The sequence below is a fragment of the Dufourea novaeangliae genome, unplaced genomic scaffold, assembly GCF_001272555.1.
Source record: "Dufourea novaeangliae isolate 0120121106 unplaced genomic scaffold, ASM127255v1 scaffold368, whole genome shotgun sequence".
NCBI lineage: Eukaryota > Metazoa > Arthropoda > Insecta > Hymenoptera > Halictidae > Dufourea > Dufourea novaeangliae.
Window position 1 is genome coordinate 28,617 of NW_015374246.1, and position 17,823 is coordinate 46,439.

The 17,823-nt window shown below is 41.5% G+C and overlaps 1 protein-coding gene across 1 annotated transcript in view; it reads left to right on the forward strand.

Moving 5' to 3' along the window:
* The first annotated feature begins 1,181 nt into the window (after positions 1-1,181).
* The window catches only part of LOC107192508, a 52,947-nt gene continuing 36,305 nt past the window's right edge, over positions 1,182-17,823 (forward strand). Inside the window, exons 1-2 of the mRNA XM_015581787.1 lie at positions 1,182-1,229; positions 7,876-8,080. Of these exons, the coding sequence (XP_015437273.1) occupies positions 7,885-8,080 (196 nt within the window). The 5' untranslated portion in view covers positions 1,182-1,229; positions 7,876-7,884. The remainder of the gene's footprint in view (positions 1,230-7,875; positions 8,081-17,823) is intronic.

The window sequence follows — 17,823 nt, forward strand, 5'->3', positions numbered from 1 at the left end:
ATCCCAGAATTACCCGGATCAGCAGCGACGTGGGCGCTTGCATATCGCTGCGTCGCGCCGCTTCTGACCCGATGCGTATTCGCTCCGCTTCGCTTTGCGCCGCGCCGTTCGTTCGTTCGCCCTTTATAAATAGACGCTTGAAATTCTGTCGCGTCCGGCCGTGGCGGGCTTGGGGATCTACGAGGATCCTAGACGCGGAATAGATCACTCGTCGCGATCCATTCATTAGGCGGCGAGCAGCGTGTACTCTTCCACCGTGTTTTCACCGAGCTTTTAAGCGACTGCGTCTTTTTAGAAACAGCTTCCTCGGAGCGTGCTTCGTGTTCGCCCGCTGAATACGACGTCTCGGCTGGTGCGCGGTTCGGTACGATCTCTCGACGAAACAATTTGTTTCTACGCTGAATCTTAATTCGAGAGTCGAACCTCGTGGACGGTTGAGGGCAAACGGAAGCTTTTTCGATGGCGATTCGTTCGACATTTCTGCCGTGGGAACTGCGCGTAAATTCTCGCGGAAGTTTCCTCTTCTAACACCATGTTACGTAAATCAAGCGGATTCTCGAGTCGAGTAGACAGTGCAATTTGCATAGAGCGTGCACGCCACCGCTTGCACTCCTATCCTCCAGTCGGACGTGTTTTATCGTTGGATAATTTGCGCTACGTTTTTTAGAAGATATAAGATTGTGTAACACCGGCGACTCGGTCAGTTGGAGGGTTTGGAACTGGAGATAATCATGTATACCAATTGTGTTTATAGCACACGTAGTACATATAATGTGTCCAGGACATATGTAACATTTATGAAATATGTAATTCTGTTTTGTTACTAACAGATGCGCCACTATTTATTAAAGAGCAGGTATAGTGTAGCATTTGGTGGACATAGTGGTTGTCTTGTAACACGTACTCGGGTAAAATTCAAACCCACTTATCACGAAACGTTATTCTGTGACTTTGACTTACTTTTTCATCTAGAATCTTGTGCTATCAGCTACGGGACCAATGCATAATTAAAAAACGTATAATATGTAAGAGTAGAGGTGTGAGAATCCCACTGCGCAGTAACATGTTGCGAATAAATTATGTATAAATAAATAAATGGAATCTATTTTGTATGTTCCAACTGGAATTCTTCAGTTATTCAGAACACGTTTTAATGTTTGCTTTTGTGTTTGCAGATATTCGGGGCACGGCAACACGAACCGTATCTATCATGTCGGTTCCTATTTAAGGTGAGCGTCATATTCTTCGATTTTATCGCTCTTTTACAAATAGTGAGGCTTTATTTGCGCGCCGCAGCTACGATTGTGGTACGGGTACGGTCACGGTCCGGTTCAATTTTATTCAACGCTCTTTTGGAGCGGATTCTACGCTCGTTTCAATAGCACTCCCAGCGTTTCGGTGCAATGGCATCGGTTGAATTGTTTTAACCCTTTCACTACGAAAGGCATAACATACACAACGTCTATCGATTGATCAAAATTGTAAGTTGCATCATCAACTATACTTGAATAAATAATGATAAAATTTGCTGTTTTTTGTTGGAAGAAAAATCGAATTATGGAATATAATCGTATAAAAAAATAAATAACAGTATCACGTCTTTGTTACATATTAAACAAGATAAGAAATAAGTACAAAGAAAAATGTAATAAGTGCGTGGTGGGCGAAGTTCAGCAATAACTATACACGGTTATTAAATTCCACCGAAATCTTTATTGCCTACTTTGGATTCAATCGAAGTCATTATTGTCCATAAGATACAAGATCAAAACTATAAATAAAAAAGATACATTTAAATATGTGAGTAAATATCGAGGTGTAAGTCATGCGTAAAAGTCATTGTATATTTTTCGTTCAATTACGAATATGAGTAAATATTATAACTGATCGAAGGTAATTATAAGTTTTAATTTTATAAAGCCTATCAGTTCTTAGAAGCGACATTGCTTAAGGAATGATCCGATAGATGGGTACTTATTGAAAAGCATGGTCCGACATAATTATTCCTTTCTTGGCGTATCCGGCGGGACAAAAGAAGGGACCGGGATGGAATCCCGGAAAAGAAAAAAACGCAATATAACGGGTACATTATTCTCGAGGGCGGAAACAAGACAGCATCGTTGCTGGACACTCGAGCGATGAGAGAATCGGTGCCTCGTTATAGACGATTGCGCGCGGCTGTAATTGTTCGGCAGAAACGGAAGCGCGCAATTACGCGGCTAATCGACGGAAAATCGGCTCGCGCGTCGACAGGGGCTACTCGATTCCGGTTGTCGACGCGGCAATTTTCCAGCTCTTCCATCATTTCGCCGTGAAATTTTTCTGAACGATTCAACTGATTCACGGAATCATGATTTCCTCCCTATTGAACATAAATTACAGTCACAAATGGGTTTACATTGGTCTACATTGGTTTAAATTGGTCTACATGGATCTATATGGGTAAACATGGGTATACGAAAATGGCAGTTACATAATTGCAGTAAAATATTATGTATTGTATTATTAAAGATACTACGTATTAAGGGACTGCATGTTAGGTATATATTATTTAGAAGTCTGTTAATTATTGGAAGTACATGAAACTTTTGAATGGTGTTGTAAATCATAATGACAGAAAGTAAGAGTTTACCTGGTAGCTACAAAGTATGCGAGTGAAACCAGAGTCCAGGATAGAAACTAGGAAGAGTTAATCAAAATAAACGAACTTTTAATCGTCTATAACGTCGTGTGATTTTGAAGTCAATAACCTACACACCAATAGTTTCTTCAGCCTGTTACTGTATTCATGAATACATCGAATTCTAAACTATCCTTTTATAGTAACAAAACAATTGTAAGATTATTTCTTCATTTATATCTTGGGTTTAATTTTTGTCAGCTTATTTTGTTAAAAAATGTCTAAAAAAAAGTACAATCCGGTTATAGAAAGTTAAAAGACGCGGTGAAAGTCATTATTTTGTCGCATTCTTTCATGTCGATAGACGTTGTACTATAGGTCGTTGAAATCGTTTATACGTATACGCGAGTATAAGTAAGTGCAATAGCGACATTGCACCACGTATAAAAAGTACACCATGTAATATTAGTGTTTGCAAATAAAATTATTTCGTACGTCTAAAAAATATTGCGGATATTTTAGGTAGACAGTGACTGTCACGCCTTGTACAAGGTGTATATAAAACAGAGGATTGTTTATAGAAATCCGTAAAGAAATGCATCGAGATCGAAGCTGGGATATCCGTAGAGAAGAAACGGGACGCAAAAAGGGAGGAAAAGGAATCGCGAGAGTAAAAGTAAAACCGCGATTCGTAATGGTGTCGGCAAAATCCGCGTTTCACTTTTCGAATTTGACGAAACAATTGAACCCCGACAGATTGGGAACCACGCGCGCTTTCTCCTCGAACGTGGAGATGGTTCTTCAAAGCGGTGTTAATTGCGTTGCTCCGTGTTCCGTCATCCGCGTGGATGTACCTACGTATACATATACATACAAGGTGAAGAGTCTCCTCTGTGGCGACATTAACCGCGACATCTTAATGGACGGTTCGACAAGACTTATTCCGGGCGCATAAGTCGCCGTGAAAGTCATGTCAAGGTTAATAAAAAATTAATAACCAAGTGTTCCTTGCTACGACAGCCTCGAGGAGACGAACCGCTGGTTTAAAAATCCGAAGGCTTTTACGGTCTTGGCTCGGAGAGTATCGTCGTCATTGAAGCCAATTAACGGGAGAAAAATAATTATATTGATGCAAACGAATCTTTTTTACGATCGAAAATTGTGAATAACTCCCCGCGGAATCTGAATTAATATGTACTAAGATTATTTCTATCGAGAGACTTATTAATACCAAGTAACGTTTGTAGAAGTATTTAAACATAATGTTAAAGTAAAGGGACTCGAAGAAAATATGTATGTCGTAAGTTGATGTAAGGTCTGCTGCATAAAAATGAAGGTAGCAAAGATTGTTTTCTTAATTGCAAGCCATTCTCTTAATTGCTCTTCTTGATGGAAAAGAAGATACACAAGGAACGCCATTAACACGATTCTGGAATGAGTCCACCGTCGACCACAAAGTTCAACAGAGGTAGGAGATTAGAATGAACACTTTGTACAGAAAATGGTCTTTTACCACGTGGTGTGAAAAAAGAAGGAATTTTGAGGACTCAAAGGAAGGAATGTCAGACGGTCGTGAATCTTGGTGTCGGTTACGTCTTAAGTGGAGAGTCTGGTGTAAACAGCTAAAAATGAACGAATTTTTGGGAATTTCTTGTGAAGAAAGTATTAAACCAATCTCTTTGAACTTTTGAGAATACTTTATTGTACAATTAAATCGAATAAAAAAATTTTTGTATTCAGTTTAATCGTACAATGAAGTATTCTGAAAGTTTTCAAATAGATTGGTTGAATAATTCCTTTACAAGAAATTCCCAATAAATTCAGTCATTTTTAGATTTACACTCACCCCATTGCATAGTACGACTCGTACCGTACGAGTGTCAAATTTTATGACAACACTGACTGCGTATATGCCTTATAATAATTCCTTTACAAGAAATTTCCAATAAATTCAGTCATTTTTAGATTTACACGCACCCCATTGCATATACAATGTACATAGTACGACTCGTACCGTACGAGTGTCAAATTTTATGACAACACTGACTGCGTATATGCCTTGTATCGTGTAATGAAAACATTATTATTATTAGTATCATCATATTGTACGTAGTCTTGAATTGTGCATGCATCCAATTATCTTGCTATTCCACTTAATATTATTATGCGTGTGCACATTCCACGGGTCCAATTCTACCCAGGCGCCGTCGTCTGCGAAACAGCCAAGAACCACCGTGTCTCACGAGGGTTAGCAATAGTGAGGGACGGCTAATACTGAGCGGCGAAGTCATTTCCACCGGCTTATGGCAGCTATGTCAAGGTCACGGCAATCTCTGCGCTTTATCTAACGAACTTAGCTCGATTAGCGCTCGCACGCGTTCGCTGTTCGTTCGTCGGGAACGCTAGCTGAAAAGTGCCGGGTACTTTCACCCCGTTCACCGGCCGCGAGCTCGTTACAATAGCAGTAGCGAGCGTTCCTTCCTCCGCGGCATGGCATTGCGCGCGATTACGAATGCAAAGCCGGGTTCGATCCGCGAGTATTATCGTATTAATGAGTTCCTCGAACGTCGGAGGAGTTCCTCCGGGGCTCGAGATACTCGATTGCCGAGAACCGAGGAAGCTCGTTCGGTGTATAGGCGCGAGAAATGATTCCAATTACTGTCTCGGTGCATCCCTTGAATTGAACGTCTGGGTGCAGAGTCTGACGGTGTGTGATTCTTGGATGGTGATGTAATTTGGATGGTTGGGGTCCTTGATTAGAAGGCGCCTCGGAGTGTTGATCCTTTACTTGGTTGCACCGTATTGTATGATAGTAACGAAGTCTACTTGTTATGTCAGGATGTCTCGGAAAGTGTTGTCTATTAAAATATTTAGTTCATTTATTCTTGCGTATAAGAGGAAGGAATTTTAATGGTGAATATATTTCTATTTCATCTGTGGTTGTGATCAGTATTGTTTAGCGATTGATTTTACTATAGTATAAACAGGAATTACGTAATTCCTGTAATATATCATTTATTGTTACGCATTTCAGAAATTGCAAGCTCAGAATCATTACATACTTTTCAAACTTTGCAGTCAATATAGAAATGTGTATACAAGGTATCTAACAGAAGTGTACCATTTTTACACATTCTATATTAATATAGAAATAGGTTTTAATAACAGCCTATAGTTGTACCTTGCCCATAAACGTTCATTTCTCTGCATATATTCGTACGTTCCTTTTTAACGTATCTGTAATAATGAAAATAGTATTGAAAATTTTATCTAATACTTTTCCCTCTTCATACATTCCCAACTGCATCTTAATCTTTACCAATATCATCCGAAACGCAACCTAATCCATACGAAGCCTCCGTTGTGAACAAAACCGATCACAAATTCTACGGACACCAACGACGCATGGATCTCGAAAGCTAAAGGTTAACGTAGAAAAGCAAAGGTGTAACCGAGCCCTTTTCCCGGGTCACGGAAACGCATATCCACTTGAAGCAGATAGGTAGGAAGCAGAGAAAGGCGACGAGGGTCCATCGCGAGGGGTACTGGAAAGGTTCCGGGGGTGGAGCGGGGGAGGCGTAACACGACCCGTCGACGATACTTTAACGAGAACCGGCAGCGTTAATTTCACCGTCCCCATCCAGCCTTGCCCGTCCCGATACTCCCGACCCGTCTAGTTGTCCCGCGGCGCTGCACACGCGGACTCCCGACCGACGCCGTGGTCGTCAGCTGTGCGAAGGTCAGGGTCGTCCGAGGGTGCAATCGATGCACGATACCGCCTCTCTCCTGCTACCTCTCGCTCGCTGCAGTTACCATGGCGACCATCTCCTGACCCATTGCTACGCCGAGGGAGCCTGTCGACCCGGAGAGAGGCTGCATCGGGTCTCGGTCTCTCGTCGAGAGCGTGCCGCAGACAAGGAACCCGGAGGTATACACAGAGCCACACATAAAGACACACACACGTACACGCGCACGCAAATACGTCGGCATCGTACGTCCGCTTCCGTGACCCATCCTTCTGCTTCTCCATCACCGGGAACATCGTGGAGCCTCTCTTCCCTTCTAACAGAGTTTCACGTGTGTGTTTTATTTCGTTACGTCAGGGGTATACTCCTCTTTTTTTTTTTTTAACGTTCCGTGGAGTTGTAACGCGAGAGAGTGACCTTGATCCGCGAGAAGTCCATCCATTTGCCTCCTCATTTTTGGAAACATCGAGGAAGCCGTATTTGCCTGTATCGGAGTGTGGCGGGTGTTTTATTTGAATACGTCAGGGGAGTACGCATCTTTTTGGATCTTCTGAGGATATACGACGCCTGATCTTGCCCTTCAGGAAGTCCATTCCTGCGCTCTTTTACATCCAGGAACATCGAGGAGATTGCTTGCTCATGTAACAGGGTTTTACGTGCATGTATTTTACCTGGATACGTCACGGGATTACTCTTCTTTTGTTTTTTTTTTGGATCGTCGATGGAAGTGTGACGCGAGAGACTGACCTTGTCCTACGAAGAATTCAACCCTTTACTTTTCGGACGTCGAAAATAACGAAGAAGCTCTTTTTTCTTATAACAAAATTTTACTCGTACTGTTAGTTACACGTTTTTTTGGTATTCCAAGCGGAGAAGTGACGTGACAGAAGAGTGGTCTTGTCCTGCGTAAAGTCCGAACGGAACAGAGTGCGAAGAAAGTGATGGAAGAGAGAACGTAAAGAAGTTCCGTAACCAACCGTCGAAGTGTTACACAACGATCCTGTGGTCGTAAAGAATCAACGAATCAATTCGTGTTTACGCGTACGCCGGGCGTTCTTTCGACGCATCGAACCCCATCTAACGAAATCAACCCCTTTATCCGTTTAGAATATAAGTATAGAAAGAAACACGATCGAAACGAGTCGCGAATTCGTTTGTTAAAGCAGGCAGATGGTAGAAAGCTACCGTGCAAGGTCGGTATGAACGGCGACTAAGGTCAGCTGGCGCGGATCGATATCTTCGAATTGTCTCGACATAGTTACTCTCGCGCGCGCGCGCGTGTGTGTATCGGTGGCCGATTCGCGGAGCTCGTGTCGGCACGGCGGGAAAATCGGCGCGTACGAAAGAACAAAAGAAACGACCCCAGTGGGGTTTTTGGTAGCGAGACAAACACGGTTAACGATGGATGGCTGGAAGAGCTGGAAAACGGCCGAGAATTCGTTTATCGCGGCATGGTACCAACGGGTCAGAGAGTCTTATGTCGGGGCTTGGTTCTTCGGGGTGTTTCAGACTAGCAGGATGTCGACGAGCACCGCCACCGGAGGCGGTGGAGGAGGAGGAGGAGGGGTCGGAGGTGCGCTGACGCTGATGGGCTGCGTCAGGGAGGCTTCGCCCCCGCCACAGAATCATCATCATCACCATCACCACCAGCAACATCGAACCCTCGGCCTCGGCGAGTTCTCCGCGCAGAACAGCGTCGATCCGATTCCAAAAGGTATGTGCTTGCTTCATCGATTATTTATGAAGCTCCATGTACGATCTTGTTTGTGAGTATTGGAACACCTGCTACACGTGACGGCAATGCGATGTTTTGGAGAATTTATACAGGTTGTGGATGCAATGATGGTATAATCTGGTATGGAGTGACTCCTCGTGAAATATGAGTCGAAAATAAAGACTGGAGCTTTTATATTTAAAGTTTCATTCTTGAGAAAATCATTGGGACCGTACCCAGTATATTTTTCATAGTTTTTTGTTAACTTAAATTGTATGTTAACATAGGTGCCTCGTTGTTTTCTCTAAATATTACACATTTAAAACTGTTTGTTTGAAAGTTTCATTCACGTTCAATGAGTGTTCTAATACCCATAAACGGGATTGTATATAAAAAAAGGAAAGACAGTCACTCAGGATGCACGATCGTTTCCGTGGCACTTTAATATTAACACATATGAACATAAAATACGATGACATATTGTAAAAAGTTATTGGACTTTTTGTAATTACATTTTAAGTACAGCGACAGTCAATGAATCGTGATGTTAGTAGGACTTATGGTCTAGTGCAGAACAGTAAGATTGATCGATCAGACGTGAATTGACTTACTCAAGCGACAGTAAAGAGCACGTTTTGTATTCATGTATAAATAAAATTCTCGCACGTCGACCAACACTAAAGAGCCGCACGATTCAGTCAGATACATTCTATTTAATTAAGAAGATTTATTGTATCGAAAGAAACTACTATTTTGAACAGTTTTGTACAGTTTAGATCGTGTTAGGCTTAAAAACAAAAAGTGAACGACATTAACAACCATGTCGAAATCGTGTTGAGTAAACGTATCTGTTCGAGTCGCCAGTTAAATTGTATCAGAAACACGTCTTCGACTAATTGAAACCGAATAGCCGAACCTTGAGACGTCTCGAATTGGTTTGAGCAACGCGTTCACTATCTTGGATCACGACGAAGGTCGGTGTTCATATCGCGGTAACAACTTTCGAGGTTTCAAAGCGAAATGGAACCTACGTTTAATCAGGAAAGTGACAAGCTTTCGAGCCGCGCACTATTTATCCTCGTAACCGGTTAATCGCGATTATCGGTAATAGTTAATGGCGATACGCCATTAATGCTTACTCAGTTAACTGTAAACACGGTACCGGGGATCGTTTGAACGCCGTGCAAGAACACGAAACCCAAGACGGCGACGCGGCGTGGCGAATTTTATTTTCAAATTGATCCATGCAGAATTTCAATCAACATCAAAGCGTATCGCGACGAATGCTCTGCATGTCGCGAGAATATTAAGAAAAACGGCATGCCCACGGCGATGGTCTAGACGTGTGTGACGTTGGAAAATGACGTTTCGCGAGCGGAGATCGCTTTTTCAAGGTCTCAGTCGCGGATTACAACGTCCCGGGCAAACGAGCCGTGCCATGGAAAACGGATTTACGTAAATGCCGCTACGGATCGTTCGCGTACAGCCTATCGATTTCTCAATTCCCAAGGAATTTCAGGCAGGGTATTACGTCGAAACGGTACGTTTACATCCCATTGCTACCGTGCTTTTAATCTTCTACATAGGGTGGCCAACAAAACTACCACGATAACATTTTTCGATCGCACCACGAATTTTGTCGCATCCTACATATCTCGGATTTACCACAAGAGTCGCGTGTCGACAAGAAAGCTAATTATTGTTCAGGTACCATTATCCGTCGCGTGCAAGACCGTCTAGAAAAGAAGCGAAATGCTGACGGTACGGTCCTCGAATCAAGGCGAAAGTTTCTGGTGCGATTCGCAAATTCTGGTTTCGTTCGGGTTGTGCAACGGAAACAGGCCTAATGGACGCGGTTTCAGCGAGTTATTAAAGGGTAATCCGGCGGAGTGCCCTTTATCCGTTGTCGTCGTAGGAACGTGACTTCGTTGTCGTTACTCGCGGGACGCCGCGCCGCGTTCCCGAGAGGGTGCAACGACCTCTTTACTTTCATTAACCGTCGGTAGATTACGAGGCTCCGGGCTAGATTAGCTCGTAAGTTAATATCTGAATCGGTCAGATGATGAGCAATTAACTTGAACTGGCTTTTCGAGACGCTGCGGGCTCGCGATGAAAATGGCCCACTTCCTCCGCTCCGTGGGCCTCGGGCGCTCACTACCTGGAATTTAATCGAGAATTTCGCGATCTGTCCGTGACCGCTCCGAACGACAATTCTTCGAGCCGGATGTTCTTGTGATACGAATCTAAGGTTACCTTGTTTTTTGTCATTGGATCGAGATCGATTCGTGACAATTATCGAGACCACGTGGATTCGACGATTCTGTACCGTCGGTAGAAGAGATATACAACGGTCGTACAATTGTCTAAGAACGAGTTATTCATATTTGAAATGCTGCTGTGAGTCATAATAACGGTCTTAGTTTTATTTCAGTTCGATATTCCTTTTTGTTTCTATTTAATGTTGGTGGTTATTTAATCGTAGAAAGATGTTATCGCGTCATGAATGTTAATTAAATCCAGCATGCCGAAACACTGGGCAATGTTCAAAGCTAATACAGAATGATTGAGAACGAGTGTAAAAGAACTTCTGTAGATTGTAGGAGAAATCATTCTCTGCAAAAATGTCATATGAACATGGGTCTTGTTCTCAGCAATTAAGTGGTTACAACAGCCTTATACTTCGTTTGAATTATGCATAGCATAGCATTGTGCATACGATTCATGGTATCGTCGGTGCATTGCCTGCATTCAAGTTCAAGGAATGCAACCTGGGCATTTATTGTAAAACAGAAACTGCAAAGAAAATGATACTTCATATACTTTCCATCTGTTTTATAACTATATTTCTTCTTCGTAAATAATTTTATCTCCCACTCTGTACAGTGAATACAAATAGTATTAACTCAATCGCCTTTTTTTTTAGCAATAATTCTCTATGTTCCCATATTGTATTACACAAATTTTCAGCATATCAACTGTAGTCATCTTTCAAAGAACTTATATTTTACTAATCTATACCTTCTATTCGGTTTATATGTTATACGATTAACATAATATACTTGGATGTACAAATACGTTCTTTCATCCACTGTTTCCCCAGAATGGCCTAAATATCTTTTGCAAGTAGAAATGATGAGGAACACTATCGAGGCATTACAGAACAGTTTATTTATCAATACATTTTCAGCCCAGTTCCACTGGCTGGGCTGTCGAAAGCTGCGTTCAGGCAATATAGGACACGGCGAATGCGCAGAAATGTACCAAGGCCGTGCTTTCAGATTCGAACAGGTTTTGCGCCCGATTCATCGGCGATAGAGCGCGATCACTATAAAGCCATCATCGAACGCCATTGAACTGGGACGTCGTTGATCGCGCGACGTAACCGCCGCGTGCCTCCGGATTATCCGGTGGACGAGCCGAATGTAATTAGGCAACGCATGATTACATAAAAATGTTAACGACACCGGAATCCCCCCTCAATCTCCGGAACGTGGTAATAGACGATTTCGTTACCTTCGGATGGCCTGGCTCGAACGATTCGCGCGTGACGTTATTTTTCACGCTTCAGCGATGTCGCCGGTCGCCGATGCGTGAAAAGCACACTCGCGGAGAGTGTCAAGTACACGTGAAAGAACCGACTGTTCGATATCAAACACCGTTAATCGAGTCTCGCGCCACAAACAAACCGATAGAAGGCGATCAAACACCGAAACTTTTTCTTTGACGTCGCAACACATCGTTATTCCTCAATCTTTCCATTCATCGATCAATGATTTTGGGCCGATTTCGTCAGAGAACCTTGAGCTGAAAGTCGCATGAATGTTTCGATTCATCGTACGATCAGTTCTACTTATTCTGTTACGATTCGTTGAACTGTTACGGCACTTCCTGTACTCGGCATCAGATGGCTTCCGAGACGACACCTCCTCGCAGGTATTAAATCCCCTACCGATACCTACCTGTAAACAGTTGTCCCGTAACCGATGGTGCAAGCGGAAAGGTGGTGATTCTCAGTGGCTAAATACGTTGAATATGCAGTGAAAATTGTTTCGAAGCTCGTTTTGTATTCGAGATGATTGAATTAGGTGTGTAATTCGTGTAGTAAAGTCTTCGTTCCAGCGTTGTAAGTAATACATCGGAAAATCGTTTGGCATTCAACATGTTAAATATAATAAAAAGTGCTGAATACATTCGTATGTTCATCAGCAAGGAATTTATTCAGCGTCCAAGGGAACGCTTTTAATTTTGTCTTACTGTCCAGCGTACGACATTCGTGGTGCGACAGATCGTCCCAACCGGCGTTTGTGATTCTATCGATTCGTCATAATCTTTATTGTGTAACCATATGTATGGTATCTTAATGTATAAACGTGGATTTTCCACGTCAGATTGATTTTTCAAATGTGCTATATTTTCTTAAAAATCTGAAAAAAGAATTCATATAGTATCTTCAAGCATTCTCAATTCAGACACCAACCCAAGAACTTTTTTTTTTAAGCAGGGTACGGTGGGCAAAGGTTCGCTACCTGCTAGTCTTCGAGAAATCCTCGAACCAGCTCCGGCCCGAAAAACTCACGCTTACACATTAAGGGTTAAGATAGACCGTAAACGTCTAAGGCAATAAAAATTGAAGAATTCCGAGAAGGTCACTTACGCCGCGTTTATTTTTGTCAAATAAGGGTATCCCTGTTCGGCTCCCGACAATCGAGTCGAATTTCGGCGAGGAAAGGTGGTACCCACGCGCCGTTGAGCAAGAACACACAGCTATTAACAGAAACTGCGAAACTAGGCCATGGCCAATCGTGGAATGAATGGCCAGTCGAATGCGCGTGTTGTAGTTACGCCGCAGCGAGAACTTACGAGGAATCGTAGGATTTTCAATTGCCGCGTTTCTCGTGGGCCGGGCCGTACCGAGCCGCCCGCTCCCCGATAACCACGACGCGACGGGACAAATGAAAACGCGCCGTGAAAGCGTGAAAAAAGGACAACACGGAATTGAAGTGTCTCGTGTAACAAGAGAGAAACTTGTTGATATTTAACTCGCCGCTCCGTACGATAAAAGAGAAACTTCCGTTGCCTCGGCCGTGTAAAAAAATCATTTTGATTTGCAAGGCCCACGTGTCGTTAATCGATGGGTTAAGTATTATAATTCATTCAGGAAATAGGCGAGAGTTCGGAAAATTGAAAGTTAATGGGCATTGATAATTGGTGTAATCCATTTACCAAGTGTTTGTAGCGTATTATTTGTGTTTAGTACACAGTTAGTGTTTTTTTTTATCATTCGTCGAGCAAAGCGTAATTAAGTCTCGTTTACAGCCGACGTGAAACTTGATGCGTATTATTTGTATTTAGTACACAGTTAGTGGTTTTTTTTTTATCATTCGTCGAGCAAAGCGTAATTAAGTCTCGTTTACAGCCGACGTGAAACTTGAATAAACACGATCAAATACGGTTGAATACGATGAATCGTTTGATGGTAAATCAAAGGAAAATATTCGTTAATGTTTTCTTTTGTAATATTGACGAAAAACTTGTTATTTTATACAGAGAAATTATCCACCAATGACGTCTTTCTGTTTTTTAAGCGTTCCGCAATTGTATTATGAAAAATACAGTACCTGCCGTAATAATAGTATTGCTCCACCTGTGCAATTCACTCATGCTTGTTTACAGTATAGTATAAAACTGCAAGCAGATGTTGTATCTGACATGGATAGGAGCGTATTGAACCTTCTGTAGTGGAATGTATTCATTCGTGTTTATTTGTGTTCGTTTATGTTCATTCATATTTATTCCTGTCCATTTCTTAGGTTCAGACGCGTTTTAGAAAATCTAATTAGTTACAAAATCTTTTTTCTTTCAATAGGGAAGCGAAATAATTCGTATTTAGTTGATAAAAATCTATTAGAAACGCTTCTAATTGGTTATGAGGTATTTTCGTGTTGAACAGTGTAATAAGAGAAAATAATGTGTACAACAGGTGTATGGTCTCGTAGAGATGGGGAATCTTGAAACTCGGATTTATCTTTTTTAACGGAGTATCTATCCACCTTTTTTTTACAGTCAAGTCTGATAAAGCAGTCAATTCTGAGAATAAAAGTACTGTAGCTCACAGTTTCTGAGACACTTTGTTGTATCCTATTGTCTACGCCATGAAACATGTTTGATGCTTTATTTATTACTTTACATCGGTTAGAATGTGAAACGAAGACAGAAAGAAATCTGTAGCCACCACGTTGAATACTTTCCGCCGAAACAATATAGTTTTTATATATAACACGATTTGAAAAAGGAATAGGTTGGACGCTTATGAATACAAAAAGGTGCAGAATCGAAGTAGAATTACAGGTACAGTGTAATTATATCTACATTAGAAACTCGAAGCTCTGCAATTCTACCAGATAGCAAGTTGACTTTAAAGGGTTCAAGATAAAGACGTAAACAGTATTTCAAGCGGACCGATTATCAGCCTCGTTAGATTTTTTCCATATAAGGAGTACCGAGCAGTTACGCTTATCACGTTCTGCGTGTAATCTTATCAACATTTTCCGCGCTATCGAGCCACGGAGTCAGTCTGCTACGCGCATTATGCGGGTCTCACAGATGTCCACAAGAAGTTCATCGAATCCTTGCCATGCTCGTCGATAATTTCGAGTACCTTTTCGGTAACGTGAAAATTATTTACTTTTTCTGCTTTCGTATTGTGTCGTGCGAGTAGAATCTCGAAACTGTTCGTGAAATCGATAACAGTTGTTGAAAGTATCGAGTGCTTTTGGAATACTATAGGATGTCATGAAATTGGCGGTACAACCGTACAGGATGCGATTTCTCTGTGAAAAAATATGTAGACAATATAGAATAACATTTTTTTGTAGAGGGCTTCGTTTTCGAAAAAATCAGTTTTGAAAATTCAGCCAACTAGTTATTGTGTCTGTTATTTCTGCTGGTAACAAACTTGAATATTGGTACAATCACCTAATAATTCTGTACCTGGCGGTTTATATAAAATGTATCGAAGGATGGCAGTACTATTACTCTACTGATAATGTCTACATGTTAATATAAATCTTAGGTATCTGTTAAAGTGATGATTGTAGCACTAATGCCAGTATTGTCGTTTCATTTTATTTTAACAACAGGGAGTTAAAACATTTGCCAAAACAATGGTGAAAAGTTATAAGAAACGAGGGGAGCTATTGGCTTGTATCACCAGTTCGACAACACACCCTATACGTTCCAGATACGTTCTTCCCGAAGGAAATTACGTGACTCGGTGTTGGAAAGAGTTGAGTGGATCGGTGTTGAACAAAAAAGTAACCCTCCGCCTCGAAACCACAGCCTCGAGGATCAGACAACGGGCGTTCTCTCGCGCGTTTCGCGGGCTTTAATCGTGACTAAGGACGAGCGTAGGGCGGTCGCGTTACCCTCTGAATCGTGCTCTCCACTTCTCCTCCCATTCTTCGTACCTTTTCGACGATTGAAAGCGTCGGCGCTTTGCGACGCCCCCTCGTTCCTCGAGTTTTTCCTTTCACCTTGGGGCCCCCTTTGTCGCCGTCACCTCTTCCTCCGATACGCCGCAATTAAAAGGCATCCGTGCGTTAACGAGTGCTAGGTCGGTCTCAAGGGTTCGTATTATTTGCTTATCCCGCAGCCACCGTGGCTCCTGTTCCGCCCCTCCAATAATGCCGCATTGTCCGCTTCCTTCACCGAACTCGCGAGAAAAATCCTCGTTCCCGTCGCGGTGATGTTGCACTCGAGGCCTCTGACGTTCGACGGACGGATAGTTCTATCCCGGTGTGGAGGATCAAATTGCTTTTGCCGGGAAGTGGGTCAGTCGAGGGGATTAAATCGTTTCCCCGCGTGGAAATTCGATTTTCGTCGGCCGAGGCCGAGCGTCAAAATTGCTCTGAGGTCGACACGAACTGGGACACACGGGAAAAACGAAGTTTCCTTTTGACGTGACTCATCCTAGTGATAATATGCGAACCGATGTAGCTGTTTAGTTGAGGTTATCTGGGGAATGATACGGATCGCATCGCTTTGTAATTATTAGATATGTGTTTAACGTGTAAGCTATTGTTAACATAGCCACTTTGGCATTATCTGTTTATTTCCAATTGAACTATTGTGTTAATTGTTCTGAGATACTTTCTAACTGAACAATTACTCCAAAACTACTGTACTTAATTCTTTAGTTTTTGATTACCACAAAAAGAAAAAGAATATGCCTATCATTGCTGGATTCTGGTGTGATGCGAGTAGACCTTGACTTTCTATTCGGTGTTCGCATAGCGCACATAACAGTATTGTTTTTCTATTACACGGGACTGATAGCATTTCATTCTCAAACGTGTTTTTCTTATGTTTTTTTGCTCATTGAAATATATACAGCCTTACACATTAGAAATTAGTGGCGGTATTCTAGATGTTAGAGTTATTTAATATTTTTTATTTTGTAATAGAGAGTGTTAATTAGTTTCAGCAACCAGTAATTAAGCTTTCTAGTCAAGATTATCCGTGAACCGATAGCCATCCGTTCCTCAGCGATCCTTGGATGCGTGTTTGAAGCATAAACTATTGTACTGACACCAACCACTTTAACATTATCTATTTACTTTCGATCAAACAATTTCGCCAATGGTTTCGGGAGCCTTTTATAGGCCCATTTCTTTCTCTTAGATCGTGTGCTTAAAATTGTCGATCGTCAGAAAGATATTATTCGTTATCGGTGTCTCTTTCATCGAGAATCCTTATCCCATATTCCGGAATCAGATTGCGGGTGGAAATTATTATTGTTAGTAGTAGTCAATTTTTATGCAAATTCAGTTTTTGGGTTAATTTCTTCATCTCTCCCCTGCAGGATTTTGATGTTAATCATTATTAAATATGACAACTAGTAGTAGTCAATTTTTATGCAAATTCAGTTCTTGGGTTAATTTCTTCATTTCTCCCCTGCAGGGTTTTTATGTTAATCATTATTAAATATGACGTGAACTTTCAATTTCAGTATATTTTATGTACTAACTACAAATACATTATATCCGCAGTCTAATTTTTCTCATCATTGTTATGCAATTGCAGCCAAGAGTTGATAGTGTCAAGAACGTATGTACTATGTGCTGCAAAGTATGATATAACAAGTCAGATACAATCATCTGACTGTCATTAAAACTAACCATACGTACAGGGTGTGGCCAAAATAGTATGCGTTATGCAAAAGTAAGTCAAAAGTGCAAAATAAAATATTGAGAATCTGTTGTACACGCGTGCAGTTGAATAGAATTTAGCTAACGCGTCTTTTCATTAATTACCATTTCTACTTATTGGAAGTTTGAACGCATATACATACATCAGAACAATTTTCGTTCTTCTGTAATTTATTTTTGCGCGGGGAATCATTTACTACCCACTTGTATCTCGTCTGCGTAGAAGTTTAGCATCACCTACGATTTGTGATTTCGTTGAAACTAAAAAAAAGTTGATAAAAAATAAAGTTATATTATTGATAAAAAATAAAAATTTTATTAGTTGATAAAAAAAAAATAAGTTCATAAACATCTTGTAGAAAGGATTCGTAGTAATGAGACGTAGAAAAAGGAAATGTGAAATTTGATGATGCGGTTTCAAGGAATAATGGAGATAGACGATTCTGATCGAGTTTGCGTTCAGTTTCATTTCCGATTTTCGAACGCGAGAGAAAATTCCGCCCGTGTGGGATTCGTTTCGAGCAGGTTTCTTCCGAT